General features: G+C 42.1%; 1 protein-coding gene across 4 annotated transcripts; it reads left to right on the top strand.

Annotated features, from left to right (window-relative positions):
- Positions 1–337: 337 nt before the first annotated feature.
- On the top strand, positions 338–27,442 carry ttyh3a (tweety family member 3a). 4 transcript variants are annotated; one of them, XM_051941105.1, is made up of 16 exons: positions 338–677; positions 1,131–1,346; positions 4,388–4,557; positions 7,069–7,180; positions 7,333–7,553; positions 8,348–8,443; positions 9,530–9,602; positions 10,497–10,572; positions 16,058–16,113; positions 16,741–16,833; positions 17,660–17,752; positions 18,429–18,565; positions 19,960–20,133; positions 20,590–20,665; positions 22,677–22,778; positions 25,213–27,442. In XM_051941105.1, exons 2-15 carry the CDS (start codon positions 1,221–1,223, stop codon positions 22,755–22,757), a joined length of 1,584 nt encoding a protein of 527 aa, XP_051797065.1. In that variant the 5' UTR covers positions 338–677; positions 1,131–1,220; the 3' UTR covers positions 22,758–22,778; positions 25,213–27,442. The 4 variants fall into 4 exon arrangements, with proteins under 4 accessions (XP_051797065.1, XP_022060331.1, XP_022060332.2 ...); XM_022204639.2 differs by having other exon boundaries at positions 1,127–1,346; XM_051941106.1 differs by lacking the exon at positions 338–677 and adding an exon at positions 726–816 and having other exon boundaries at positions 1,127–1,346.
- The last annotated feature ends 245 nt before the right edge of the window (positions 27,443–27,687 follow it).

Below are 27,687 nucleotides of genomic sequence, written 5' to 3'. Positions count from 1 at the left end.
TTCATAGTCTGTTATAAAGGGGAAAAAATATTTCGAACATTAAATCATTCTTATATGGACAAATATATAATACAAACAAATAATCCAAATTATCATTCTAAACCAACATGACAAAAATGGCATAAAAACACAGATTCTTATACGGGTCATTTTTGACCCACTCATAGAAGAGTGTAGAGTCCAATCACTTGTGCATCTAAGTGTCAAAGGCAGGTTAATCCATATTTCACTAATGCAAACAGTGTTAATATTTCCGATACTACTTGAACTTCTCATTAGATCCACGCTGTTCGTCCTCTGGGTGGCGCTACTGGGTAATTTTTCCTCCATGAGGAGGGCTGAGTGCGGGCCGGGTTGGGGTTGACTGCCAGCCAGCTGGGTGAATGTCGTGAACAGTCGCCGTGTTGGCTTCAGTATCCTGCTCCTCTATAATAACTGGATGGATGTCTCACCCCGAGCGGCTGCTTTGAGCTGTTGCGGCGGAATAAAACTGCAAATGATGAAGTGAGGAATCACCAAAACAACAGACGGGGGTGTGAGGAACCGCAGAGCAGAATGTCAAGTGAAACAAAAGAGTCTTCTTCTTGTTTTTCGTCTTCGAGCCCGAATCTCAGCGGACCGAACTAACTAGCAGCTCCACCGGCTAACGTTAGCAGACTAGCTAACCTACATTACGGGTATAACTACCGTTAAACAGCGGACTATTTTTTAAGTACATGTAAACGGACCTCTTGCTTTTGTGAGTTTATTGCTCACATTACAGCAACAGCGTCACCGCTAGCAACACAACATCAGTTAACTTGCCAGGTTAACAAGGTAACTAGCGCTGCTAAGATTAGGGTCATAGCTACTAGTTAAGATTAGCAAGCTACTAGTAGCTCCACCAATGTTTGCCAAGTTAGCAAGCTGTTGTTGGTGTCGTGCTTGTACTTAATGACGCTAAATAAGATAAATATAGCTTCAGTAGCTTTTAAATGACAAATTGGTTGTTATTTAGGGGAATAATGAAATGTTTTGTTTGCCAAAGTGTAACATTTAACTTTACTAGGTAGTAGTGTGTCTCAATCAAGCTAACTTCTCACGCTAGATTAATTTTGCTTCTCTTTTTGTCTCATCCCGGACACAGACAGACTGTATGAGGTGGTTTCCCCCGGCTGTTTACAGTTTAAAGGATCCTTGCCTGCCTGTCTGCTGAGTGGATCTCATCGGTTTTACTCGCCATGGCAGCGGTGGTTAGCTACACTCCACCATGGTGGGTGAACCTGCTGCACAGACTCCCCCATTTCAACTTGAAGTTCGAGCAAACAAGCAGTGATTTCCGACCAGAGGACTGGACCTATCAACAGGTAAAGTTAAATCTCACAAGCTGGGATTCCCAGACATTCTTCACACACCCAGGGGTGTGACTGTATTTTATGATTGTTTCAGAATGAGCAGTATAATGCCTACTGATATGGTTCTGCGCAGTACTTTTCATACGTTTTTTTTTTCATTAGTGTTGTTGGCCACGGATGACCTCTTTGCACCTGTTCCTTCTCTTCACCTTCTGATCCATGCCACCATCTGTGTGTAGCTGTTAGATCCATGTCTTGACCCTTTCCAGACACTAGCCAGCTGGCACTGTATACTGTGATTCTTGTCACCCCAGCTGAACTACCCAGCCATTCCCTAAAGCATTATTTTCCTTACGATCTAATCGAATCAGTATTTGTTACACCACACAACGGGCTTTAGCGCTCTGAAGTGCCTTAGCCAAATTAGACTTACTTAAATGATATGCTCAGATTAAAGAAGTTAAACTGATGTCAAAGGTTGAGAAGGAGTCTGCACACACTGATGAGCAGCTGAGAGCGAAGAGCCGCCTGGCATTTGTTCGCTTTATTAATATTAAATAGAATCTTCCAAATTTGGGTCAAGTGAGGCTTCGTTTTCTAATAGCAGTGGTAGCTTTGGCTGTAGCTTTTGCTTTTTCATCATTAATGAGGTTTCATCTGTTGTTGTTTTCTATCTGCTTTTTGGTGTGTAGGTTCACTGGAGTGATTCTGACAAAGACACCCGTTATCTTGCGGCTCTGACAAAAAAACAACAAAATCTGAAAAATTGAAATGTCTTCTCTACCAGATGGCTCAATGTTAACTTTAGTTTACAGTTCCTTCTTCGTGGTTTTATGTTTAACAAAGAAATCTTTAAGCATCTGTGACAGTCATGTCGGCAGAAGTTGGATAATCCTAATAAAGGCTCAGAGGTTCTGTATTGTCATTGTTGTAGGAAAAAAAGCGAGAAGCACAGCCATCTTAAATTCTGTGGAGCAGAACAGCTGATTCAGCTGTTCAGTTTGAGCTGGTGTCTGGTAAGAAGGGAAGTAAAGAAGTCAATGTAACAAAATCAGTTGATGCTAAAACAATAACAGTAGCTTTTAAGGAACTTAACATGGAAGATGTAGACATGGGTGAACTGTTGTAGTCAATGTCACGAGATAACTCTTGTTTCCCTGGTAAGAGTGATTCTGAAAATCAAGAAGTGAATCATGGTTCCAGAGAATTAGGAAGACATGGTCCAGACGTGTGTCAGCAGTTTACGATGACGTGCTGGAGCCTGTCCTGGCATTTCGGGTTGAAAATGGAAAAAATCTGAGAACTGAAAGTGTGCTCTTCCTTGTTTTGCTTGGACTTGCATGTGGGGCTGTCCGATATTTACTGTTGGGTTTCTTTACTTAATTCATCACTTCATGGAAAGAGTGGCCTCTAGTTCAGACAAAATGGGCATTTTAGGGAATATATTGCTTGCTTGTTGTGGCATTTGACTCCATTTGCTCTAAAAAAGGCTGCCATTGTACCACCTCATGGTTGTTAGAGTCCATTTCCCCTTTTAGGATACACGAAGGGTTCATTGGCTGAATAATGGCTGCAGCTGTGTGTTTGGCACCCAATGTGTACATCTAGGGGCTCAATGGGAACAGCATCACTTTTTAAATGCTAAATATATGTGGCAGAAATTAGAGTAATGCACATTTTTATTCAAATGCTTAGATCATCCAGCTGCCTGAGCACATTATCTCGCTTCTTTTAGATGTATCATGACACATAAGAGGAGTCATCAGGGGGCTGGCTTACAAACCATAATTATTAACCTCCTATGATGACAGGCTACTAATTATTGTAAATTCAGCGTTCCCATTCAGGCTTCAGGGGAAGTCTTGACTTGTCCAGATGGCTGAGCTGTTCCTGCTTACTATGCTGCGACGTCATCATGATGCAACCTGGAGTGCCTTTGGATTTGTCATTCTTTCCTCTTTCGCAGATGTTATGGAGGTGGTGCATCAAAATCAACATGCCACGAGGACTATAGCTTTTGCTCCTGGCTCAAATAAGCAGAGCGGCATGCGAGAGCCAAGCCCATTGAGTTGTATTTGTGTCTGATTTGCCTGTCGCTCATGTGTAACCTCAGTCAAAGCAGGGATGGTCTGTCCACAGACTGTGTTGCCAAGGCTGTGTTTTGGGCCTTCATTTGTTCACTGAGTCCACTCGCAGCAGTGAATAGGTCATCAGGGTGTGTCATTCACTGCCGTGCAACATTGAAAAAGCTGAACAAATAGAACAACAGTGGTTTTTAACAAAACAAAGATGGTTGGATGTTCTGCCCCAGCCATGAATTCTCAGGAGTATACAGTGAGCACAGAGGCCCTCTGTCTGACCTACATATGAAGTGCTGCTGATCGCTGAGAGGGTTAACTGTCAGCGCTGTATATCGCTCTAGTGCTAGCTTTGATACACCGCCAGTGTAGTCTAATGACGACAGTAGTATACCCAGGATTGTGTTTTCTTTGAGCATTCTTCAGTGAGGTTATCTCCACATTTTTCAAGCAGCATTTTGTAAAGCCGTCTCACTTAAAACACACATTTTATTGCTGTTGTCTCTAGAGGATGAAGTCCACGATTAACTCTGTTTAAATTAACAGGCTCTTAGATATTTCATCAGCTATAAAGCACACTTTCGTCTCTTTTTAAATACTGCGGAAAGATTTAACAGCTTATTTTAGAGCATTCTGCTAGCTGTGGTGCTTGCTCCAGGGCTGTCTCGCCTGTGCTCAGAGTTTGCTTTCAGATTCATTTTACTACAGACGTGAAGACCATTTCTTTGTGCAAAGAGTATAAAGGTTTACGATGTTCACAAATCAGCGAAAGTGCTTACAGTGACAAGCCGAATTGTAAAAATGGTCGTCGTACAAGATCCAGATAAGAAGGGAGCATATTTAGAGCTCAGTACTTCTGCATACTGTGTGGTTTTCCTCTGAGGGACACTGTGGAAGCCCATTATCTCCATTGTTATTGACGTGAACACGATAACAGCGGTGTAGCGTCCTTAACTCTACTCTTCTGTCCATCAGTCCATCCTGTTGCTGGGAGGTGTGGCGCTTGCCTGTCTGGCTCTGGACCTTCTGTTCCTGCTCATATATTCCATTTGCCTGTGCTGCCGGCGGAACAAAAACGAGGACCAGCCCAATGCCGACTGCTGCTGCACAGCCTGGTGTGTCATAATCGCGACGCTAGTCTGCAGGTGAGTATCAACACCTGATTACAGTGGACATAATCCAGTCCAGGATATAAAGTCTGCAAGCATAGGAACATGTTTGTTTCATTTAACACATCAGCTGATTTTAATTTGTCCTGATAAACAAGTTCATCATATCAATATGTGTGTATTTGAACACTTATTGATGTTTTCAGTGTTCAAAGACACTCAACCAGCCAATATTCTGACACAACTTAGTAATTAGACAGTACAAATTTGATATGTCTCCACAGTTGCAGAGTTTAACAGATTCATTCCTTCTTTCTGTTTTCATAGGAAATTGCAAAATCAAACCAATCTGTTGGGAAAAAATGCCCAGACCTTACCATGCAACACGATCCCATTTGAAATTAAATCACAAATATTCACAGAAAACCAATGAACATGACTGACACCCATGCTGATTGCCCCCACATTTTTGTACATTCGTTTCCAAATGCTTTTACACAAATCAGTCTTTAAAGAAAACAACTGCATGCTCACATGCAGTGGGCAGTCTAAGGCACACCTGTGAGGTGGGATGGATTATCTCAGCAAAGGAGAAGTGCTCACTGTCACAGATTTAGACAGATTTGTGAACAATATTTGAGAGAAATGGTGATATTGTGTATGTGGAAAAAGTTTTAGATCTTTGAGTTCATGTCAATAAATGGGAGCAAAAGCAAAAGTGTTGCGTTTATATTTTTGTTGAGTGTATTTTGTAGCAATCCCTCCTGCTTGTACCTGCTCCTACCTTGTCACAGGCAAAACATATCACTTGCTGAGCGTTTTCTTATCAATAGACGCTACAGTTTACCAGTGTTCCCTAAACACCCCATACTGCAGGCTGCTGTGGCTGCAGGTGTGCGACCAAAAATGACGTTGAAAATAGTTAAACTACGGCGTTATAATTCCAGATTTGTCACCGAAGAAACCGAGTGATTTTTTTCTACGTGCGATCTTTTCTATGAGTGGAAAAAGCAGCACATGTAGGTGCGCTCTTCATTTCACGAGAAGACCCCATTTTTAAGTGTAAACACCACAGTATACCAAAGTTATAAAAGTACATTCCACTGCAATGGTTAATGCAGCAGCTGTGTGTGCCGGTTAGAGCGACACCAATACACCGTAACGATCATCATGCACTCGCACAATGAGACCACTTGCAATTTTAACAAACACACTCTCAGAAAAAGGTCACAAATGCGGCCATTTTGGTCACAGTCTGGAGCCCTGCTATATGAATGCAATGCTGATTGGTTTAAGTTCTATGTTATTCTTATGTTTTGAAGTACATAGTGAGAGAATTTACCATCTGGCCATGCTTTCTGTCCTTGAATAAGCATTTGTTTCCTGTTTTCCTCCGCCTGTTGATGGGCCACTGGAGAGCCATCACAGTTGATTCAGAGTAGCACAAAGAGCTCGGGGACCTGATGAGTACAAGAACTGCATTACAATCACTGTATCTGTGTGTGCTCGTACCCACGCACAAAATGGTTTTGTGAAAGCGGGAAAGACCAAGTTGGAGAGATCAGACATTTCTGTGCTTTGTTTTGCTTTGCTTTGTTCTTTGACGGAGTGTCCGTGCTCAGCATCACTGCACAAAGCACAACCGCACCACTAATGGTTGATTGATTGTGTGTGTGTGTGTGTGTGTGTGTCTGTTTTCTCAGCTATTCTTAAAATGCTTTTCCCAATTAAATAGCTGTGTAGAGTTTCCACAGGTTCCCTTCCCAGCAGGGACCGTGGTTTGTTTATGCTGTGAAACTGCTCCTGTTCACCTTTTTCACACAGCCAAGTGTGAGAGGAAGAGATTAGCAGCACTCCAGGAAGGGGGGAAACCTAATGGTCCGCCGACTGCTGTTTGCTGAACACTGTTGATCTGAACTCTAAACGTTCGCTTCTCATCATTCCACTTGATAAAATCCACTCATAGGATGAGTGGCGGAGGATAGGGGTTACTAAAGAGACCTATAGCTGCAACGCTGGAAGAGCTATCAACACTGAGGCTTCACTGGAGTGCAGAAAGGGAGTTTATTTTTGATATAGAAAGAACACACAAAGCAGTATTTCTGCGAATGAATGAATTGCAATGAAGTTGCAATAAATTGCACACAAAAAAAATTGGGAAAATATTTATTTTGTGGATGTACCTTTAGAAACTGTTGCCCGTGATGCTGCCAGAGCTGTTTCTTTGCAACTTGAAGCCTGTCTGCGCAAATGAGAGCCGATCTCCTGCCTCAGTACAGCCTTTGTCAGCCGTAGTGTGGGGTTTGGGGCATAGCTGGTCCATTCCTGTGTGTTTCCATGGTTCTGTATGGAGTCTTTCTGCCGGAGCTGAAAGGAGGCTGTTGACTGGGGTCTGAACCGACAGGGTTAATATAGAGTTCACATGCCTCTCTCCCTGTCTAGCTGTCCCCCTCGCTCGCTCTCTTCTCTGCCTCCTCTGTGTCTTTTTTAGCTAATCCCTCCTCCTCACCACCCTGTCTCCCCTCCCTTCCTTTTGTCTCCCCTCAGCGCTGGCATTGCTGTCGGTTTCTATGGGAACGGCGAGACTTGTGATGGAGTGAACCGCCTGACGTATTCCCTCCGCCATGCTAACCGCACAATCACTGGTGTGCAGAAGCTGGTAAGACCAAGACCGCAAATTATGCCAGCCCGTTTAATAATTCATCACCCTTCTGCCTTGAGAGTCCCTGGTTTCATTAGAGCTCTGTAGTGAATCTCCTTTTCCCTCTCTGAAGTCTGTCTTGACATTGTTTGACCCTGTGTTGACTCTAGGTATATGACAGTACAACCTCATTGAACCAGACAGTAGATGACGATCTGCAGCAGCTTGAGGTCCAGTATGCACAGGATAAAGACTACATGTCCATCATCCGAAGGCTGCAGCGCCAGCTGGAGGAGTTGGTCAAACAGATGGTGGAGATTCCCTTCTGGGACAACAACAGCATCTCCCTGGAAGAACTGGCCGTCAAGATAGAGCTGTATGACTGGTACAGGTGAGACTGTAATTGTGGAGTCCAAGTACTAATCATGGAAATGACTGACAGCGGCAGCAGTGCTAAAAAGCATTTGAGTATTGTAGACAAGCTTTCTTAATCTCATCCTGAATTTCTTCTGTAAACTTTTCATGCAGACAGAGATTGTAAAGACTTTGTTTTCTTTCATGTCTGAGTTCATTTACTGTTCAAAGCTTTAAAATTTACTTCCCTATCGACACGGTTTTTCCCGATGCCGCTCTGTTGAATGTGTTCCTGATTTAAAATTACTCGGTGAATCTAAAGTAGGAAGTAGAGGCGAGCACAGACTAGAAGGAATGACTTTTACTTATTCAGCACATCATTAGGTAGCTGACTTGCTGAGAATTTTAAAACCGCGTTCAGTTTCCCAGTTTGTTTGAAAATCCTGCAGACGGTCTGGTGCAACTCCCTGCAGGCTGCGATGTTTGCCTAAAATCATAAATATGTCAGAGATCACAAATGGATGTTCTTTTTTTTTCATTGAGAGTCTCAGACTGACATAAATTTTAAACAAAACTGGCACAAATTTAAGGTTTGCAGCGTTGAAGTTAAGTATAATTGAAAGCACAGGTTCATAATTTGTCACAGAATAACACTCAAGTCTCATTTTAAAGTAGCTTCAAGTAAACTACAGTTATTTTGCCCCACATGACTTATACTGGGTAGACATTAAGAAGAGATCTATTAATGGGATCCTTATGATTGCTTTTAAGCTGAATCTCTTTTTTTTCATCTATAGATGGGTTTGTTTTCAATGACTTTTGTCTTTGCAGGTGGCTGGGCTACTTGTCCCTGCTGCTGTTTGACGTTCTCATCTGCCTCCTGGTGCTGTTTGGCCTCATTCGCAACTCCAAAGGAACGCTTATTGGGTGAGTCTCGCCACAAGATCATGGCCACCAGAGCACTTAAGGGAAAATGATTCTGCCCTCAGAAATCATTTTCGCTGAGTGGCAATTACGGTACTCGAGGCCCCATCTCATCGGGGCCACCTTGTCGTTACAGTTTAGTCAGGCTCTATAAAGCTGCAGTCCAGTCCATTTAGCATAAGCGTTGCATAATGATCGGATCAGTATTTAGGTAATTACTAAAGGCATTTGCATACTAAAACACTATACAGTGATTTTAGTAAAATCTGTCAAAGAAAATGACACCAACATTAAGTCCCGGTGTTCTTTAGTTTTGGGCATTTTTAAGCAGCTTATCCCACACTGGCAGACAGACAAATAAATGTTCTCTATTCCAGATATGTAAATGCTCAAGTTAAGCTGCACACAGTCAGCTTTATTTGCAGTAATGATATGTTTTATTCATCTGTTGCAATTGAATCAATAGGTTAAGGTTGTTTTGTTTGTGTTTTCAACATAGTGTCCAACAAGTTAATATGTAGCTGAACTTGAATAACTTGTGTAGGCTGTTGTGTCAGTTGTTAATGTTGAGCTTCTCCTTTTTTTACTCCTGTTCTTTCTTAAGACGAAGACTGATTTTTTTTTTTTTCAGAGATTATCGATTTATTTTCTGATGACATTATTATCAAAAAAAAACAACCACACCCTCCCTAAGGTGAAGTCTCAACTTCTATCCAAAACCCAGACATATTTAGTTTACAAATGTAGACTTAAGACAACAGAAAATCTTTGCATGCACTTTGGAAAAGCTGGAACCAGAGGAGTTTTTGATCATTTTTGTCTTTAAACGGTATTGAAGACCTTAAAATACAATATTTACTTTACAGAGTAAATTCCTATTATGTGGCTGCAGCGCTACTTCAAAGCAGTAGAGCTGAAAACTGGTCCAATTTGATGCATGACTAGGCTTTACACCCGCTAAATTATTGACTTCATTCCCTCAAACATCTCTCTTTCTCCACTGTATGAAATTGTAGTTGCACTTTTACACGTTACTGCTCCAACCCTGCTGGTTAACGGTTCCTCTCATCTCCACTCGCTCTCCCCCAGGGTGTGCTTGTTTGGTGTAGTGGCTCTGGTAATCAGCTGGGTCTCCCTGGGGCTGGAGTTGGCGGTCTCGGCGGTAAGTGTGTGCATCAGGGTACGATCCTGTTTTCTAGATGTAGCTACACAATTCATTACACGGAATTGGATATTACAGTTTTCGTATGCCCAGCCAGTGACTGAAGAATTTGGCTGTGGTGCACCACTTCACTTAATCAGTGCATTTAGAAGTCCAGACAAAATATGAAGTGAAATACACTGATTGATCACAAAAATAGGAACAACTTTATGATGCAGTCCAGGAAATAGGACATTTAGTGTAGCTGATACTGCTGTTACTAGACATAGTAAGTACATGTTTCACAGATGTTACCTGCATGCTGTTATTGGTTGTGTTTATTTTTCTGGTCACTCAGTTTTTCCAGAAATCCTCAAGACTAATGATGGTGATTAAAACCTGTGACCACCAGTAAAATACCTAGGATTAGTATTATAAACATAAACTAGCTATTTGTCGGAGAAGGAGAAAGCAGAAAATTTAGGTTCCCTATAGAGGATAAAAACTCCCTAAACCCAGAATACAGCTCCATAAATCCAGAAATTGAATATATTGTTGTTTTTATTTGTCTTTTTACCTAATTGAAACAGGCATCTTTAAGTATATTCATACGTTGATGAATGCTAATCGTCATTTATGCAAATTAAATATCCATGTGGAGGATATCCTCCTCTGCAGATGAATCAGACTGTTCACACCTAAATGTGCTTATTGTGTGTGTGTGTGTGTGTGTGTTCAGCTGAGATTGAAGCAGCCTGTCACATTGTTAAAGTGCTTTTAAAGCTGCCATCAATTGATGACCGTGCATTTACTGCTGTGTTTGGAAAGTTGTTTGACTTGAGAAAGCAATGGAAATGTCAGGACAGCAAGGCTTTCTTCATTTCTAAGTCTTAATTTTTTTTGTTTTTTTTCTAGACCTCCAGTGACTTCTGCGTTGCTCCTGATACATATGTCACCAAGGTGACAGACCAGTACAAAGTCATCAATCAAGGTATGGTCCTTTCCAGTATTCATATGCATGTAGTAAAGATTCATCAAACTCTTTTAAATGGGGAATATTAGTCTTCTGAAATTATAAAGACACGCTAGCTAGAATTGTTTTATTTCCACCCCCATCCTGGCCTCAATAGTCTGATTATTGTGTGACGACATTGTTCTGGTGGGTTGGGCTTATCCACGGCCCATAAAAAGCCTCTAAAAATTACTGTCACATCTGCAGAAGGGTCAAGAGGGCAATGGGCTGCCTAAGCAGTACTAAGCAGTACAGAAGCCTCTCCAACATTTCTCATTTTAGTAATTGCCCAATCTGTCCCATGATGGGATGCACGTAAGAGAAAAAAAAAGTAGAGTGCCTCTGGTTTGTGTCTGTGAAGCAGAGTGTATGAGGGAGATAAGCGCAGTGGAGCAGAGGATCAGAGACACAATATATTTCCTGCAAGCCTCTTCAGTCCTTGGAAAAAATATGAGAAGATGGTGCTTAGCAATAAAAACGGCACTGAGGACTCTGCCCACTTGATGTCCTTTTTCCAATATCAATTGGACAAAATTTGTCTTTTTCTGCTCTGTTCTCTGAAACGTGGCGATTGCTGAATCCAAGAAAGCCCAGCTACTAAGCAGAAATGAGGACATCAGCTGTGAATGCCGTGCTGTATAGTTAATCTGAACAATGAGGGCTGACTTACTGTATGCACTGAGCTGTATTATGCTGCAGCTTTAATGCTATGTTTTGCCCTGGGGCTGATTCATGCAGCATGGGGGTTGTCGGTTCTGTTTTCTTCCCTTAAACACATGTTAACTATTCAGCAGTTCAGAGATTTTTAAATGTATTTTCATGAATGCATTCAGTTTCTTGCAGTTATGGTAATAATGCAAATTCATATAAAACACAGCACACGGTAAAGAACTGCAGGACATAATTTTCTTTTATGTTTAGGTTAGTGGTACTTCTCCCTACATTAGTCTTTCAAATTCAGTTTTCATTTATTTTTCTTTTACAACTTTTCCTAAAAATTGCTCGAGAGAAATCTCTGGATAGCATAAAGTGTGTTATTACGACACTGGATTTATTGCTTTCCTCCCCTGGATTGCTGTTGTATTTGCTTGAACATGCATCATTTCAACAACCCTCGCTGTTATTTGTCTTTCTTCTGCTTTCTCCTCGCTGTGCTTTCATGTCAGACTTTTGGGTCTTTGCCTAAAAATTTAATCTGTGTAGTTCGTGTTATGGCAGCCAGCACTTTGATGGTTTTGTTTCAAGACAAATGATGGCACCAAATGACAAACGTGGAGTTTTCCAAGCCAAGGGCTTTAAATCAAAAACCGTGAACTTGAATCACTGTCAGTACTTAAAACAGCTATGGCTAAGAATTTGTTTAGTCTCCTTTGCGAGCATTTGCTTGTTCCTTTGGTTGATGTCTGAGTGGTGTACTATGAAGTAAAACTAATGCATTAACATAGCATGTGAGCCTGAAACCAGAGTTTTCAGTATCATAAAGGTGGCTCTCTTTAAGCCTGGTTAAATCATCATCATATCTAATGCTTCACAGCTGGCGTGCTCCAGATGAGGACTTGTTTAGAGGTTTAGATTTCAATCAGCTATAAGAAGCACAATCCTTTTACCAATTGTTGTCCTTGTGATATTCTCAATCAGTGATACAGACTCTCAGATAATGTATCACCATGAGAAATACCTGCAAACCTGTTGAGCTGCATGTTTGTAACGCCACTACACAAAACCGTACAGATACTGTGGGCAAACTGTATGCGTCTCGTTGCCATGGGAACCTACATGCATTTAGTTGGTGATGCTGAAAATCCACAAGTACGTTTTTGCGTTTGGTCCTGATTTTCTGCCGAGTCCGTTGCCACCAACTTCGAAGACTAGATAGTCTAATTGGTATTTATCACATATAGAATATTCAATCAGTGCCATTAATTTCACTGTGATTTAGCTACAAACCGAATTGATTTCCACATATCCTTTATTATGGGACAGTGTTAGCCTAACCGCGCTAGACAACCCACGGCAACGAATTTAATTCTCTGCCAGGGTGGGTCTAGTTACCCTCCATAAGGCTCGAGGCTGGATTCTCCTAAAACTGGCCGGACGAATCACCATGAAGTGTAGAGTCAGAAGGCGGGCGTAACTAAGTGACGACAGAGGCGCGACGATTCTGACAGAAACAACCGGCGCACAATAAACAGTTATGTTTCGACTCGGCTTTGGCCACAGCCCTTAAAGATTTGAAGCTAAAATTCAACTTGAAAGATAAACAAAGGACGGCACTGAAGTGTTTCATTGAGAAGAAAGACGTATTTGGACTTATGCCGACGGGATATGGCAAATCCTTAATATACCAGTTGGCTCCGCTGGTTGGGAAGCTAATGGGACTTAGCCACAATCCGACGGTGCTCTAGGAACTACGTCAGCCTATTCGTTGTGCTGATTGGTGGTATACCTATCCAATTGCTGCAGTGATTTGAAAGACAACCTTTTAGCCCGCCTCCCTCCCTGTCGAGCGGTCCTAGACCCTTGTGCCTTCAGAACATGGGTCTAGCGCGACTAGGCTAGGACAGTGTTGTACCAAAGTGCAAATGTCATTTTGAAAGTTTAAGGTCTCTAATGTGCCGCTTTCACATTCGAAGTAAGCGGCTGCACTGTGTCTTAAAATAAATAGATAAACTTTTCTCTACCATCAGTCCTCTTTTGCATAATTTGCAGTGTTTGGTTTTTACCACAAAAGATTATCTTCTTCATACGTGTTTCTGTTGACTGATGTGGACGGCACCCCATCTCTCCATTCTGTGTGGAAAAAAGAGCCCAGTGACGTATCAAACGCCACCTTTTATCAGAGCGTGCACTAAGACTGATGAGGAAAGTAAAGTTGACCACCACTGTGATACCCATTATCTCTGCTTGAGGTTTTACATTTTGTCAAGCCAGCTAGCACAAAGAAGGCCTGCTATGTCAGACTAGCTTTGTATCTCACCCCTCGGTTTGCCAGCAGTTTCCCAACTATGATAACAAAATACTCACAGAGCAACTTGACTGAAGGTCCAGGGACTGAAATCACATTAGTTCTGACTGCCTTATTCTGCCAAAATCTACTCTGATGCGATGACTGGGTGCCAATTCTGTCCACTGAACAATTTGGGTCAATCAGTCTGATCATAATACAACACAATACCTCTGTTTTGTCTTTAATACTGAGGTTTCATAACTGAGCTGACAGCAGAACAAACTCTTCATTTTCTGCTGCATGGAATAGTGGCAAGAAATTCTCAGAAATGACTGCTTCCTGTATTCTTCTTCTGAGTTACTGTGCATTGGCAGCAGTTCTAGTTTATCCGGAATGTCGGCGTTGGTGATACGAAGTGACGCAAGAACTGATCCCAGCCCCATGATGAGACATCAGCGGTTCCATCCGCAGGACTTCAGGAAGTCTGCTTTTCCTGATATTAAAGTGTGGGTGTATCTGCGGGGGCTGAAGCTAGCTTGATATGTGCTTTTCATTGCCGGATATGCTCCTCTCATGCTCAGCTGTGTGGGAAACAAGCTCCTGACACAGCAGTGAGCTCGGACGTCAGCAGCAGCATGTGTTAAGTCGGTGGTGGTGTTCTCACAGTTGGTGTCTGAGGACGTTGCTGTGTTGCATGGCACCTATGATGATTTCTCATTTACCTAAATGGCTGGTAATAGCATGTGAAAGTCCAAAACCTTGATTATTATCTTCATAGTTCATAGTGTGCTTTGAGCAGCGTACAGGTTTGGTCATGCTGTAATTTAACAATAACTGTGGAGATGTAATCGCCTTTGTGTTGTTTTCCAGGAGGCCTTGTGCATTAAGAAGGGTTATGCCTAAGCCTTTCATTGGCTGTATGCTCTGTTGTTGTTAAAGAGCTGCTGTGCTCAGAGAGAAACACATTCATTCCTACTATTACAGCACGTGTGAACTTTATTCTTTTGGAACATTTCACTCAGGATTAGCTCAACGGGTGCACAGTTCCAGTGGACCTCTAACAGGACAGCAGGAAACACCATCAGACGCATCTAGAAAACTTCTCTTGACCTCTTCGCTAGAAGAAAGCAGAAGTGACTATACAAGGCAGACAAAGCACAAAGATGCATGAAATAAGGGATACCAGAATTAAAAGATGTAGGCATGTTTCCCTAAAGTGATTAGAGACAGCAATTTATAAAAAATAATGTCAAATTACCAGCTTTTCAGAATTTTGCAGAGGTGCTTCAGCTCATCGTGTAGCTCACTGGCACTTACCACTTAAGTATAATTGGTATTAGCCACAGCAGGAAACAGTTTTTAGCAAAATAAAAGCTCTAAAACCCCAGCATGCACTACCAGCACTGCACCAAACAGCAGACCTGCACAGTTAGTGATTAATTAGTAACACAGCAGGGCTTCAGACTAACTTTTTCACTGGGAGCACCGCTGCGATCAACTTTCTCATTTGGTTGCACCCTTGTCACAGTCACAACACGTCACTCGCTGAACCTTTTCTTATCGATAGACACTACGATTAACCAGTGTTCCCTTAACGCCCCACATGGCAGGCTGCTGTAGCTGCTGCTTGGTGGCTGCGGTGCTCAGACCGGTGTGAGATCAGAAATTACCTTGAAAACAGTTAAACTCGGGCGTTGTAATGTCAGATTTGTCCCAGATGAAACCAAGTGATCGTTTTCTACGAGCACTCTTTTCTATGAGCAGCGCCACATTTAACAAGAAGACCACATTTTTCAGAATAACTACCGCAGTATACCAAAGTTATAAATGTACTACGTTCCACCGCTATGGTTAATGCAGCAGCTGTCTGTGCCGGTTAGAGCGACACCAATACAGCTAAATGATCGTCATGCTCTCACACATTGAGACCACTTGAAATTTTAACCAACACGCTCTCAAAAAAAAGGTCACAAATGCAGCCATTTTAGTCGCAGAATGGAGCCCTGCACAGTGGAGCTTCATCTGGTCTAGAAGGCCTGTGTGCATCTTCTGACCATCCACAGGCTCGGTTCTTTTTTAGCAATAAAGCGTTGCATTCATGAGATGTCTTTGAAATGTCGTAGCATCTGGATTTCATAAAAATGCTTCACGAACAATACAACATCTGCATTTCCTGGGATTCGCTTTTTTTCATGTGAATAAAGCTGAAGTGATTAGTCAGTTAATCGCTCAAGTCATCAACAGAAAATAAATGATAGACTTTATTGTTCCAATAATTGACTAATCATACAAGTAATGTCTTTTTATTAAGGTTGAATTTCCTGGTGTTGTGGACCGTTTTTTAGACACTGAAACCACTTTGAAGACACAATGCAGCAGTTTACAGACTAAATAATTAATTGAATAAGAAAAGTAATCATCTGATTATTTCGTAGCAAAATAACTGTTTGAGTTCCAACTCTATATGTGAACTTTTGTGGCTCTACTATAATATTTTGTTCTCTTCTTGTCTTACAGAAATCTTGCAATACTACCTTAGTTGCAGTGTGGAACAAACGAACCCCTTCCAGCAGGTTTGTTGCATCTATTATTAAATGTGTTTTTGCATGTTTAATAAAATCCCTGCAGACCCAGTGTTATGGACATATTCTCTGCATGATGTATGACCTTGTAATTAGTAAGAATGCAAGTGGGCACTATGAGTCACGCCCATTGCCTCAAAGAAAGCCTTTTTTCCGTGCAGCAGCACAATGCTTCCCATTCTGCCTGCAGGAAAACTGACGCAGAGCGGCTTTTCATGTGTCCATGCAGATAGCATGCACGAACTTCAAAGAGCGTGTTTTAGTCACGAGAGATGTTGCACAGAAGTAGAATGTCACTTTTATTGTGAAGCTATGGTTTTTCTTTAATGGCCTGCGTACATTTTGTCTTTCAAGCCACATGAATAAATGACAACTTGTGAGTGCTGCTGAAGTCCAGGCGTCTATTATTAGTACAATTGTAAAGGAAAGGCAGCTATATATACAGTATATAAGCCTTTCAGCTCACATTTATAAACTGTCAGCGTGATTTCACAAGACATCCACTCGGCTACAAAAGGAGACTGCAGCAGAAGGCTTCTGGTAATGATTCGAAAAAATGGAAATGCTTTTGAGATGTGATGGGCTGCTACAGTATTCATCCTTTTTTTTTTTTTTCAGAAGCTTTCCGGGAGCCACAAAGCATTAGTGGAGATGCAGGACGACGTGTCTGAACTCCTGCGCTCTGCCACCAGACAGTATAAGCAAACCAAGGTATGTTTCCAGCCCCGTCGGTACGCTCATTACTAGAAGTGCCGCATTACAGAGTAGCTGTAACTGTTTGGCAGCGGAATATCCCAGTGAATGAGACCTGGCTGACCTGCAGAGAAGTGAAGTGCACCTGTCCACATAAAGATCTGCTGACAGCCCACCTGGGACCTGTGTTATGTCCATTTAGCTGCATTAGGCTTTCACTGGCTCTTGTCAATACAACACTGTGGTATTGTCCAGCGCTGGTCCTTGCTCTGTGTTGACAGAGGCATAAATGAGAGCTGACATTGGGAACAGAGAGAGGCATATTTCGCTTCACACACCCGCACAGAGAAATTTGCTGAGCTTGTGGAAACTTTTTTATCACTCAATCAGATGTATTTTCTGCCAGAGCTAAAATGGGAACCAGAGGAAAAAAAGGCAAACAGTCCATTAAAATGTATCCTACATTAAAATCTGCTCTTTCAGCTCCAGTTACTGTGTACTCCTCTATATTGATGAAAGACGCAACCTTGATAAGAGTGCATTGAATGGATAATCAGTGAATAAATCAGCATTTTAAAAGCTGTGGTTTACTTTTGCTTCCTTTAAGTAATTATTCACATCCTCAGCTCCCTTCTGTCTTTGGCAGGCAGGAGTGGGAAACTGTCTCTTACTGTATTGCTGTTTCTTGTCATGTAGACAATAGAAATTGTACTGATTCATTTTGTTTTCCCATTCCTTTGTCATAGTTTATCATGGCATCAAGCATGCAAAGGTTCCAAAGAATTTCAAGTTAAGAGTCAACACTGCAAATTGATTTTTTTTTTCTCCCTTCCGTGACTTCCAGGGAAACTTGGAAGAGATCCAGGGGATTCTAAACACCACAGAGATCAGCCTCCATCAGCTCACTGCACTGGTGGACTGTCGCAGCCTGCACATGGTGAGCACACATGAGAAGACTTACAAACTGAGACACCGTTACTGTAGGCCTGCTCAGTGTGTGATGGAAAAAGGACCCGGGTGCTGATTTGTTGTGACGTCTTTGTAGTGCAGCTTAGTCGTGTAAAGCAAGCCATCTTTCCTGCTTGTGCAGCTGACTACACCTGCCATCATAAATAACATCTGGCTTCCTGTATCTAAGGTCTTGTCCTACTGGTTCTGGCCGTGTACCGTTTATGAAGCTGGCTGAGTGACAAGTACTTGGCTACTGCTGCGCTTTGGAGGATTGTCCCTGAGTGGCTTCCAAATTCCAAGTGCACATGTGCAAGTGTAGCGCTTTCTTCTTGCTTTCTGCTCTGCCATCCTTCTCAGATATCCACTCTGTTACCCCCACAGTTAGTTTATGAGCTGAATACGGAATATATTTCTGCTGCATTCAGAATGAAGATTCTCCTGATAATGTGCTGCTTCTATTCAAATGGAGGTAAAAATCCACTGCCCCACTGCCTTCCCTCTGGTTTGCCAACTGTGAGCTCACTGGTTTGACCTAGTTTAAATGAGAATCGCAGTGGATGCGTTTTGAAGACTCCTTTTCAACATGTGCATTTTTATTTTGCTCTTTCCTCGAGAAATGCTTCAGATGTTTGAGCTGAAATTGGTGCCTCTTCTTGCTGCAGGACTACGTCCAAGCCATGACAGGACTGTGTTATGACGGACTGGAAGGCCTTATCTACCTCGTGCTCTTCTCCTTCGTCACCGCCCTCATGTTCAGCTCGATTGTTTGCAGCGTGCCTCACACCTGGCGGGGGAAACGGTAAGACATCCACTGTACTCATGAAGCATACACCCCCCCCCCCACCTCTCAACCACACAAGACCTAGTGCGAGAGCTTTTCAGCAGAATTTCTATGCAGGACCGTGTATACAGTGAGAAATAATTTAGGAGGAATAGCCCATTAATTAGTTATGGTTTCATCGCGTTTCTTTTAACCTTCGTGTTCTTACACGGCACAGGAATGAAGAAAAGTGATTGAGGAAAAAAAATGTACACCGACAGGGAAACATGTTTTTTTCTTTTCTTCTGTAGGACTCAGTTGTTTGCTATTCAAAGGCCGGCTGTGTTTACCAGCGGGACAAGTCCAGAAGGCTCCAGCTGCTTCCTCAAATAGATTACTTCCCGTTATCCCCCTAATTGTGCGGAGTTGGCCTAAATCTATCATATCCGCTGCCTGAGCTGGTGTCGTTTTCGCAGCAGAAGGGTGAAATCATTCTGATTTCTTTGTCCTATTAGCAGCAGATAAGGTTTGCTGGATGGATACGAAGGAAGTGGTTTCCCAGGCACAGCCGTCAGCTCAGCTGCTCCACATAATTAACTGATCCCTCCTTATCGTTGGGGGGCATGTTCATCAGTTTGATCTCAGCGTGAGCTTCCTGTTGTAAAGCAAAGGCTTACACGCTACCAGTCTGTTTTTCTCAGTGGTCCTCGCTTAGCTTGTTCTGCTGTACTGTTGTAATGATGCGTAATTATTTTACCCCATTTGGAATTGCAGCTCAAAATGGCAATCATTATCAAGATTTATATTTTGCGTTTTTAGTGTTGGAGACAAACAGTGCCATTTTTTTCTGCATGTTTAAATAGAAGTATTCTGAAGTTCAGTGAATGTGATTCTATGACCGCATACTTTTGATGTGAAGGAAAACAGCCTGTGGATGCCATGAACACTAGAGGGAGACAGGCTCCACGGTGTGTCATGAGGTGTCATTGTTGCACTGTTTTCATATATCATGTTCAGAGCACTGTTGTCTTGCATACACTGATGCATTTAGTTTTTTGAAAAGAAGCAAATCTTTCTGCAAAAAAAGACTATTGCTTTTATTTCAGTTAAAAATGTTCATTGTGATCTCGAAAAATTACGGCTCTTTTCTAGAAAGTGAACTAAATACTTAAGTTTATTTTCTACACTTTTGGTTCAGTTCCATTAAGATCAGTAGGAAAAACAGCGGGATTTTTTTTTTTTTTTTTTTGCTTCAAGCAGCTCGGAATTCTTCTTTTCCCTCCCAGAGGCAGTGATGAAATCGAAACAAAACGTGACTGAGAATAAATGAAAAATGTGACCACGTGGCATTTTTTTATGCTTCTTTGTCATCAGTGGGATGGGACAGGGGGTCCCCCTGGTGGTGGTTTTACAATGTTGTGTGGTCTTTGCAGGAGCGAGGAGGACAGCGAGGACGAGTCTCTGAGCCACGGAGGAAGACAAAACCACGACAACTTGTACCGGGTCCACATGCCCAGCCTGTACAGCTGTGGCAGCAGCTACGGCAGCGAGACCTCCATCCCTGCTGCAGCCCACACCGTCAGCAATGCACCTGTCACAGAGTACATGTAAGACACCGCTGGGACAAACGGCTGTGAATTAAAACAGACCAGCGCACTGAGCAAAATGCAGAAGTGGTGGATAATTTATTTTCACAATACGACCCAGATTCTGCTCAGTGGGGCTGAAATGGGATATGTCATGTACTCAGGAGTAAGTTTACATGTCCCCAGAGAGAAGCTGAGCTCTTCTATAGACCTTCATGTTGTGTGCAGCAGATGCAGCTGTTGCTCTCCAGCTGTGAGGCTTGTGAAACCCAAATCTCTCTGCCCCCATGATTGAAGCTTAGTGTTTGGGAAACTGGGGGGAGGGGATTCCTCAGTTTCTGCCTCTGGATTGTAAAGCCTCAGTAATTGATTTGGAGAGTGTAATGCTTACAATATATTGTTTCGTAACAGTATGTAGAGACTGACGCTGTGCCTCTGTGCTTGTTGTGTTTGACGCCTCTGTGTTTTATTCAACAGGGCTCAGAATGCCAACTTCCAGAACTCCCGCTGTGAAAACACACCTCTGATAGGACGGGAGTCGCCTCCCCCCTCGGTAAGTATTGCATTCACTGTTTAAAAATAATAATTCTAGGAACATGTCTGGGTGATTTGACAGCCTCTTGTTGAAGGACTGACTTCTTTTAGGCCCTTCTGACCCAAAGATATTATGTTATTAAGCATTAAGCCAGAGGAACTAAACTCAGGAACTAATCTGTTTGAGTTTCTACCAAATCTGAAGAAATCCGTGCATCAGGCAGAATGGTGGCTTAAAATGAACAATGGCAGTGCCATCATGTTAACCTGTGTATTTGCTATTGTATGACTTTAATGTTTGGTGGATATTAAGAAAGAAAAAATAGAAAGTGAGACCGAAAACTGCAGCTCATCTATCATCTGATCATCTATCACAGTTTGATAGTTGTGTGTTTCTGCTTTAGAGCACAACAAATCCTCAAACTATGTGTTGTTTCACTTTTGTTTCCTCATCGCCACTCGGTTAACCATCGCTCCCTCTCACTTGTCCACTCATGCTCTCAACTTGTTCACACTCTCACCCTCTCTTTTGTTCTCTCAACATTTGTTTAAAATGTGATTCAACAGAGAACTATGTCTGACATTTAGATGTGTTTCACTGCAGGAACGTGCGGCCTGTTTTAGGAAAACCTAAGCCTTTGTCCAGGTTCAACCATCCTGTAGAACTGCTTAGATGCTTCTGAGCAACCCTTAAAAAACAGCTGAGCTGCGTTTGTGACGGGTTGGTTAAATTTGGAGAGGACAGCACCATTTTTTTCTGTCTTCTTGATGTCTTCATCGAGAAGCAGTAAAGTCAAATTCACAACACATTCTTACATAGCAGCCCTCTGTTTTTCTCTGTTCTTCCTGCTAATATACAGCTAATATACACATTGATCCTACACTGCAATGTGTCATCCCTGTTTCTGAAAGCAGCAGTACACAAGCTGCAGCAGCTGTGGTGTCAGTGTTTGACAATCATCACTGTTTATCCCCAGCAGAGCCACCAGAAACCTCCAGGTTTAGTTCCTGAGTTCCTCAAAAAGTTCTTGGTTCCTACTGCAGAAGTCCCCTAATTACCTGCTCTGACTCTCATCTCTGTTTTTTCTCTATCTCTTGTAATATGAGCTTATACATTAACTTACAAGGCACTGAAGAATACATTTAAAAACAGACAAATCATTTTGATATAAGCATGTTTTAACAGTATACAATACTATAATAGCGTGACTCAATCCCTAGTTTTAGAATTAAGAAGTCTGAGAACCAGATTTTGGAGAGATCGTGATTCATCTAGAACCATTATTGCTTCTCTGAGCATCTGCTCTGGGTGCACTCTACTTGACCTTGCTATATGGAAATGGAGGCAAAAAAACCTCCAAAATGTAGTGCTCCAGTTTTCTCCAAAAATGTGAAAGATAAATTAGCTGGCAACTCTGATGTTTCCTGCAGGTGTGGATGTGAGTGTGAAAGGTTTTCTGTCGCTGTGTGTCAGCCCTGTGATTGACTTTTGACCTGTCCAAGGTGTAGCCCACCCCTCACTGATTTCAGCTTGGATAGGCTCTGACCCCTCTCACAATGCTCAAAGGATAAGCGGGTGTAGATGATTGATAGATAACAAGATGAACGGTCACCTGACATAATAAATATCTCACATGACAGCATTTTCTGTCCTTTACTTGATGTCAGCTGGAAACTAAATCAAAAATCCTGCACTCTGCCTGTCATCTGCACCATGACAACAGCACTAAACATTTATGTGGTTGTGTTTGCCCAGATAAACACCCAGCACTGTTCAGGCGATGGACTGTGTGTCGGATGCTTTGTTTTCTTTCCTAATGAAGAGTCATTGAAGCAGTGTTAGTTTGTATAACGAGCCAGCCCTGGTTATTCCTTTCTGCCCCCACCTGGCCTGAACCTCCACCAGAGCTCCTGCTCTCCCTGGTGTCTGTGTGTCTGCCTGGACCTCGCCACTGCTTTGTGTATCTTCTCTATACTCTCTTCTTGTCGTCTTTTTTTTTGTTTTGTTTTGTTTCTGCGAATCCATACAGTTGTATTTGACTGCCGCGGACAGTAACAGCGGTCACTGCTGGCAGTTAAAGCCTTCGGAGAGTTCAAGATCGTTTTGGTAACCTCATCTGCTAAGCTAACAGGTACAAAACATGCCCGCCTCCTCCACCTGCTGGCCTGTTCCTCCCTTGTGCCACCTCCCGAACTCCCAGCTCTACTTACCCTTTATTCAGATCCCACTGGGGCGGATGAACCCCACACCTCCCACTCCCTCTCTGTCCTGACTCTTGCTACTGTAAATGTCCCACCTGGTGTCTCACCTGATGTTTGCTTCCTGTGGCCCTGGGCTGCATGTCTGCCTTCCCCCCCTGCACCACAGATGTATTGGGAGGAACATGTGAAACTGTGACTCTGCCCTGAGGCTCACTGTGACCTATGAGGCAATGACAAGTCAGCATCAAATTATGAAGCCATTACACTGTTTTCCTGAACATTTGGTTCTGCTTTGTCTTGTTTCTTGGGGTTTAGGATCTAGTTCTCGTGTGTGTATGGCAGAGAAAATACCACTTGACGGTAGCACCTTTTGTTGGTTTCGCTGTATTCGGTAGTATCCATCAGCTGATTTCTGTCTTCTGAAAAAAAAAAAAAGACTTAAAGATGTTTCTTCTGTCCAGTCGCCACAGTCTGGACATGTAAGTGCTGTGTGGAGTAGCGAACTGAACCTTATAGAAAACGTGTTTAATAAAACGACACACTAATGCTGTTTCTGCCAGGAAATGTAGTAATGACCTAGCAAGAGGATATATAAGGTAGCAGCTCACCGTCTGTAGGCAGACTGCTGGTCAGAGTGTGATTGAAGCATTTGAAGTCTGAGCTGGAACTGGAAAGTTCTACCTCTGTAGATGATAACCTTTATTTTTAACCTTCTGAACCCCAACACTTCCAGGTGGGTTTGAAATGTGTGTTTTAAAGAACACTGACAAAATGTTTCCATTAGGCAGACTAAAAATTGTAAAAACAGAGAGAACTAGCTAACGTCATCACCAGATCTGAGAATGAAATCATCATTTAGTCTGGATCACTTCATTTAATGTATCTCCTTTAAAAATTGCCCGAAGTAAGTTGTTTGCTCAAAATTACATTCGGCATAAAACTGAACACTCATTCACGCATTTCTTCTAAAACCACCAGTCATGTGATGAAAATTCTTAGAGTTTTTGACTAAACATGGAAAAATAAGCCCTCAATGAGAGAGAAAATAATGTGACAGAGGCTGTTTGGAGTTCAGATGGTTAAACATGCAGTCAGTTTTCCCACACCTCCTAGAGTTAACTTTGAAAAGCAGCTAAACAGTATCCTTAACATACAGTACTAAAAGTTCAGACACACTTTCTCATTCAATCATTTTTATTTATTTGTGTAATTATCTACACAAATTGTAGATTAATACTCAGGATTAACACTTAGAGTAGCATATGTATTATTTTACAATTTTGATGTCTTCAGTATTAATCTACAATGTTTAAAATCATGAAACAAAAAGCATTGATTGAGAAGGTGTGTCCAAACTTTTAGCTGGTAGTTGTGTGTTAGATGCAGATTATTGTCCCACATTAGCCTGGTTCATTAGCTTCTCTTCTCCAAATGAGTGTCAGTAAACTCCCACCAGTGTGATAGATGTTCTGCACTGTACAAAAAGAGATGCAGTGATTGAACTCAAGTGTGAGTTCAATCACTGCATCACTGCAACTTGAGTGTTGACCTCCTGACAACACAAGACTTTGCCTTTGGTTTTGAGATTACAACAAGCACTTTTTTGCGACTTTGTATGCACAAGAAGTTAATCCACAATTTAAAATCGAGAACGGAAAATAATCAGAAATCAGAACTGTTCTTTAACATGCAAGGTAAGTCGTGGTGTTTTCAGCCTGTATCCATGCAAATATTCCACCTTCGCATCCTCAACAGGCTGTCTGAACGGCTCTGAAGGGTAATATTTTCCGACTGAAAGACAACAAAGTCAGCGTTGTGTTTCCACAGGACAGGAGTGTGAAATGCAGCCTTTTTGTGCTTGCAAATGCATGAGTGCATCCTAAGTGTATACGACTGTCTGACCCTGGTGGCGTGCACGAAGGGTGACGGCAAGACTCCAGCTGGTTTACATCCACGCAGCTCCTCTGATGTCTCTGTCTTCTGTGGTGTTTTCTGTATTTGAATCATTTAATATCCCATTAGATTCCAGCGCTCTTGGAGTGTCTTGTCAGAAAGGTAATCTGTGTAGGATTTTTCTTTGTGCATGTCCGACCTGTAATATTTCCGTGCTCCTCTGCTGCTGCTTTTGATGTTTATTTACCAGAAGGGGTTTCTTCTTTACTCAACAAAACACTTTAAATGTGTTTACTACTTCCATAGATGTGTGTTTCCATTTTGGCCAGATAACAAAAGAGGGGAAATCCTACATGGAATTTGTGTTTTGTCAACGACATTTTCCCCCATGTGCACTCCTTAGAAGTAATTCTGTGTGAAGCCACGTTGCACATTTTTCGTCTGTGTATCACTTTCTCTTTTTCTTCACAGTACACCTCCAGCATGCGGGCAAAGTACCTGGCCAACAGCCGACCGGATCCCAACAACCCCACGGCGCAATAGACGCCGCCGGGCTCATCCCATCTGCAGCACTGACCTTCCTGAAGTCACTCAGCCATCCAGTCGTCACTCCTTTCTTCGCACATGCTTTTGTTCGCCCAGTCTTCTGCTTCCCTCCGCCATGAACTGTCTTAAAATAGAAAAAAAAAAACCAAATGTGCTTTTCCTGGTTGGTTGAAGCAAAAACTCGAGGACACCCATCAAATCTCATCTCATGCGTCGGGAGCGCGGATAGATGGCCATTTTTCCACGCTCCTTTCTTGATGTTTACTCTCCCAAGAATCATCGTCGGTGCTGGGAATTTACTTGCAGCTCAGATGTGAAGAAGACTGGACTGACTTATTTTTCTTTTCCCTTCTTCACACGTGAATGCACCATGGCATGTACCGTGTCGCATCTAACAAGGCATTGCAGTGTCGAGGACTCTGGAAGTGCTCACAGACTAACACTGATTACTACTGGTTGTTTAGTTTTAGTACTGTACCACGCTCTGTCGTTTACTGTGGGAGAGAAATGCCTTACACAGACATACAGAAGGAATCCTCCGTTTTCTTCTCACTTGAAGGGAAATTTCTCACACAACACACCCAAGTTAGTCAGAACTGTGTATCGTAGTATAGATCGATTTACAAAATCTCAGTTCCTCAGGACTCCTTTCTGCTTGTGGAGCTTGAACGTTGACTTGCAGGACACAAACACAACACACTCAGTTTACTGTGACATTGGCTTGTTGTTGCATTTTGTCTTAAATCTGATGTCTGGGACCAGTTTACTGCACGTCTTACAGTCGTCTGAAGTAGAAATAGTGGGTTTTTTTCTTTTATGGATGGACACTGTTATTTCCTGTGGCATTTTTTTTAAAAAGTAGTGTGATGAGCCCCTTTTCCACAGCGATGACTGTAAACTTGTGAATTTGATTTGGATGAAAGCGAGCTACAGGATGGAAAAGCAGCAAGATGTAAAAAACAAAAAAATCTGAAAGGAACTGTGGTGAGTTCGACAAAAAAAAGATTTTTTTTTACATACTACTGGCAGCAGAAACTTTTTTACGGACGACGGTGAAGCAAAGGAGGACGACGAGCGAATTTGTTGCTCACATTTTGAGATGGTTTTTGCGGTGCCCCTGTCTTCACCTAACTGCTTGCTATGCTCTTCATGTTCCTGTTAGTGAAGCCTCATCTCCCTGAACAGAAGTGGGGATTGTCCACACACATCCTTGACTCTCTTTCAGCGATTCCTCTCGAGAGAATGCAGCCGTTTAAAGAGCATCCCGGAGTGAAGTTTATCGGAAAGTATGCAGATGCCAAGAGAATTTCCGGGAGAAGCTTCGTGCGTTGGCAATACTGCGCGTCACAAATGTGTTTTAGCATTTATTAAGAAAAGCAGAAAAGGGTGAGTGGATGCAGTGAAGGGATTTGCGACAACTCTGCTCTCTGTCAAAATGTGGAAAGTCTCTCAAAGCATGAAAACCCTTCAAATGTGGAGTGATGTTTGTGCTTCTGCTGCCTCTACTTGCTTCTCTTAGATGTGCTTTGTGACCAGTACAAGAGGTGACGTGGAGACTGTGCCAACAAGTTAAGCACAACTCTTTTTCTGTATCATCTCGGTATCTTTTTAAACGTCTCTGCTTGGGGCCTGTTTGTACAGCGGACAGCTCCTGGTTGCCTGTGCAGTCAAAGGAGAAAAATGAGCCTGACTTTTTTTTTTTCGACCCATTTCTGCTCTGTTCAGCATTATTACACTGATGCAGTCTTTCTCTTTTTGAGTAGTAGTCATATTCTCTTTGTTGTTTGTTAATGCAATGCTGTTGTACAGATTATAGGCAAAATGAAGAAAAAAAACATGGTGAAATTGACTTTTTTTAATTCTTAAATTTTAAGCTTTTTTGTATTTGGTTTGCTTATAGATTTTTTTTTTTTGATTTCAGTTTAGAATCGTAGCAAAGCACCGTGTGTTGCTTCATTAATGTGAATATGGTAAATAGATTTTAAATTTTCATTGATTTTTTTTTTTTTTTTGGATGGGGAAAAAAATCACTGTAGATGTAATCACATTTTTTTATATACGTCATTTTTGCAATTTCTAAAATGTATACATGTAAAAGCTGTGGTTATATTGAGCTTGAATGCTGTGTTTTAAAATTAAAGAAACCTTAACTGTGGTACATAACATCATTGGATTTTTTTTCATGGTTCCGCTGGAGATTGATCTTGACCAGGGTCAGACACTAGGTAGCAGCAGAACTTCACTGTTGTTGCCCCTGTTTACCACAGGGATGATGCTCATTCCCCCCCTTTTTAGCACCATTTTATCCACTTGTAGCCAACAGATCACAGAAAACACACAGATTTACAATTGAATTGGTTGAAATTGTGTGTATATATATATATATATATATATATATAT

The sequence above is a fragment of the Acanthochromis polyacanthus genome, chromosome 21, assembly GCF_021347895.1.
Source record: "Acanthochromis polyacanthus isolate Apoly-LR-REF ecotype Palm Island chromosome 21, KAUST_Apoly_ChrSc, whole genome shotgun sequence".
Classification (NCBI taxonomy): domain Eukaryota; kingdom Metazoa; phylum Chordata; class Actinopteri; family Pomacentridae; genus Acanthochromis; species Acanthochromis polyacanthus.
Note: the sequence above shows the minus strand (reverse complement) of the source record. Positions and strands in the feature narration are given on the sequence as shown.

Coding starts and splice junctions, on each gene's coding strand:
- ttyh3a (XM_051941105.1), top strand. CDS start 1,221: ATGGCAGCGGTGGTTAGCTACACTCCACCATGGTGGGTGAACCTGCTG. Junction 9,603..10,496: donor TGGAGTTGGCGGTCTCGGCG/GTAAGTGTGTGC, acceptor TTTTTTTTCTAG/ACCTCCAGTGACTTCTGCGT. Junction 20,666..22,676: donor GGGAGTCGCCTCCCCCCTCG/GTAAGTATTGCA, acceptor GAATCCATACAG/TTGTATTTGACTGCCGCGGA.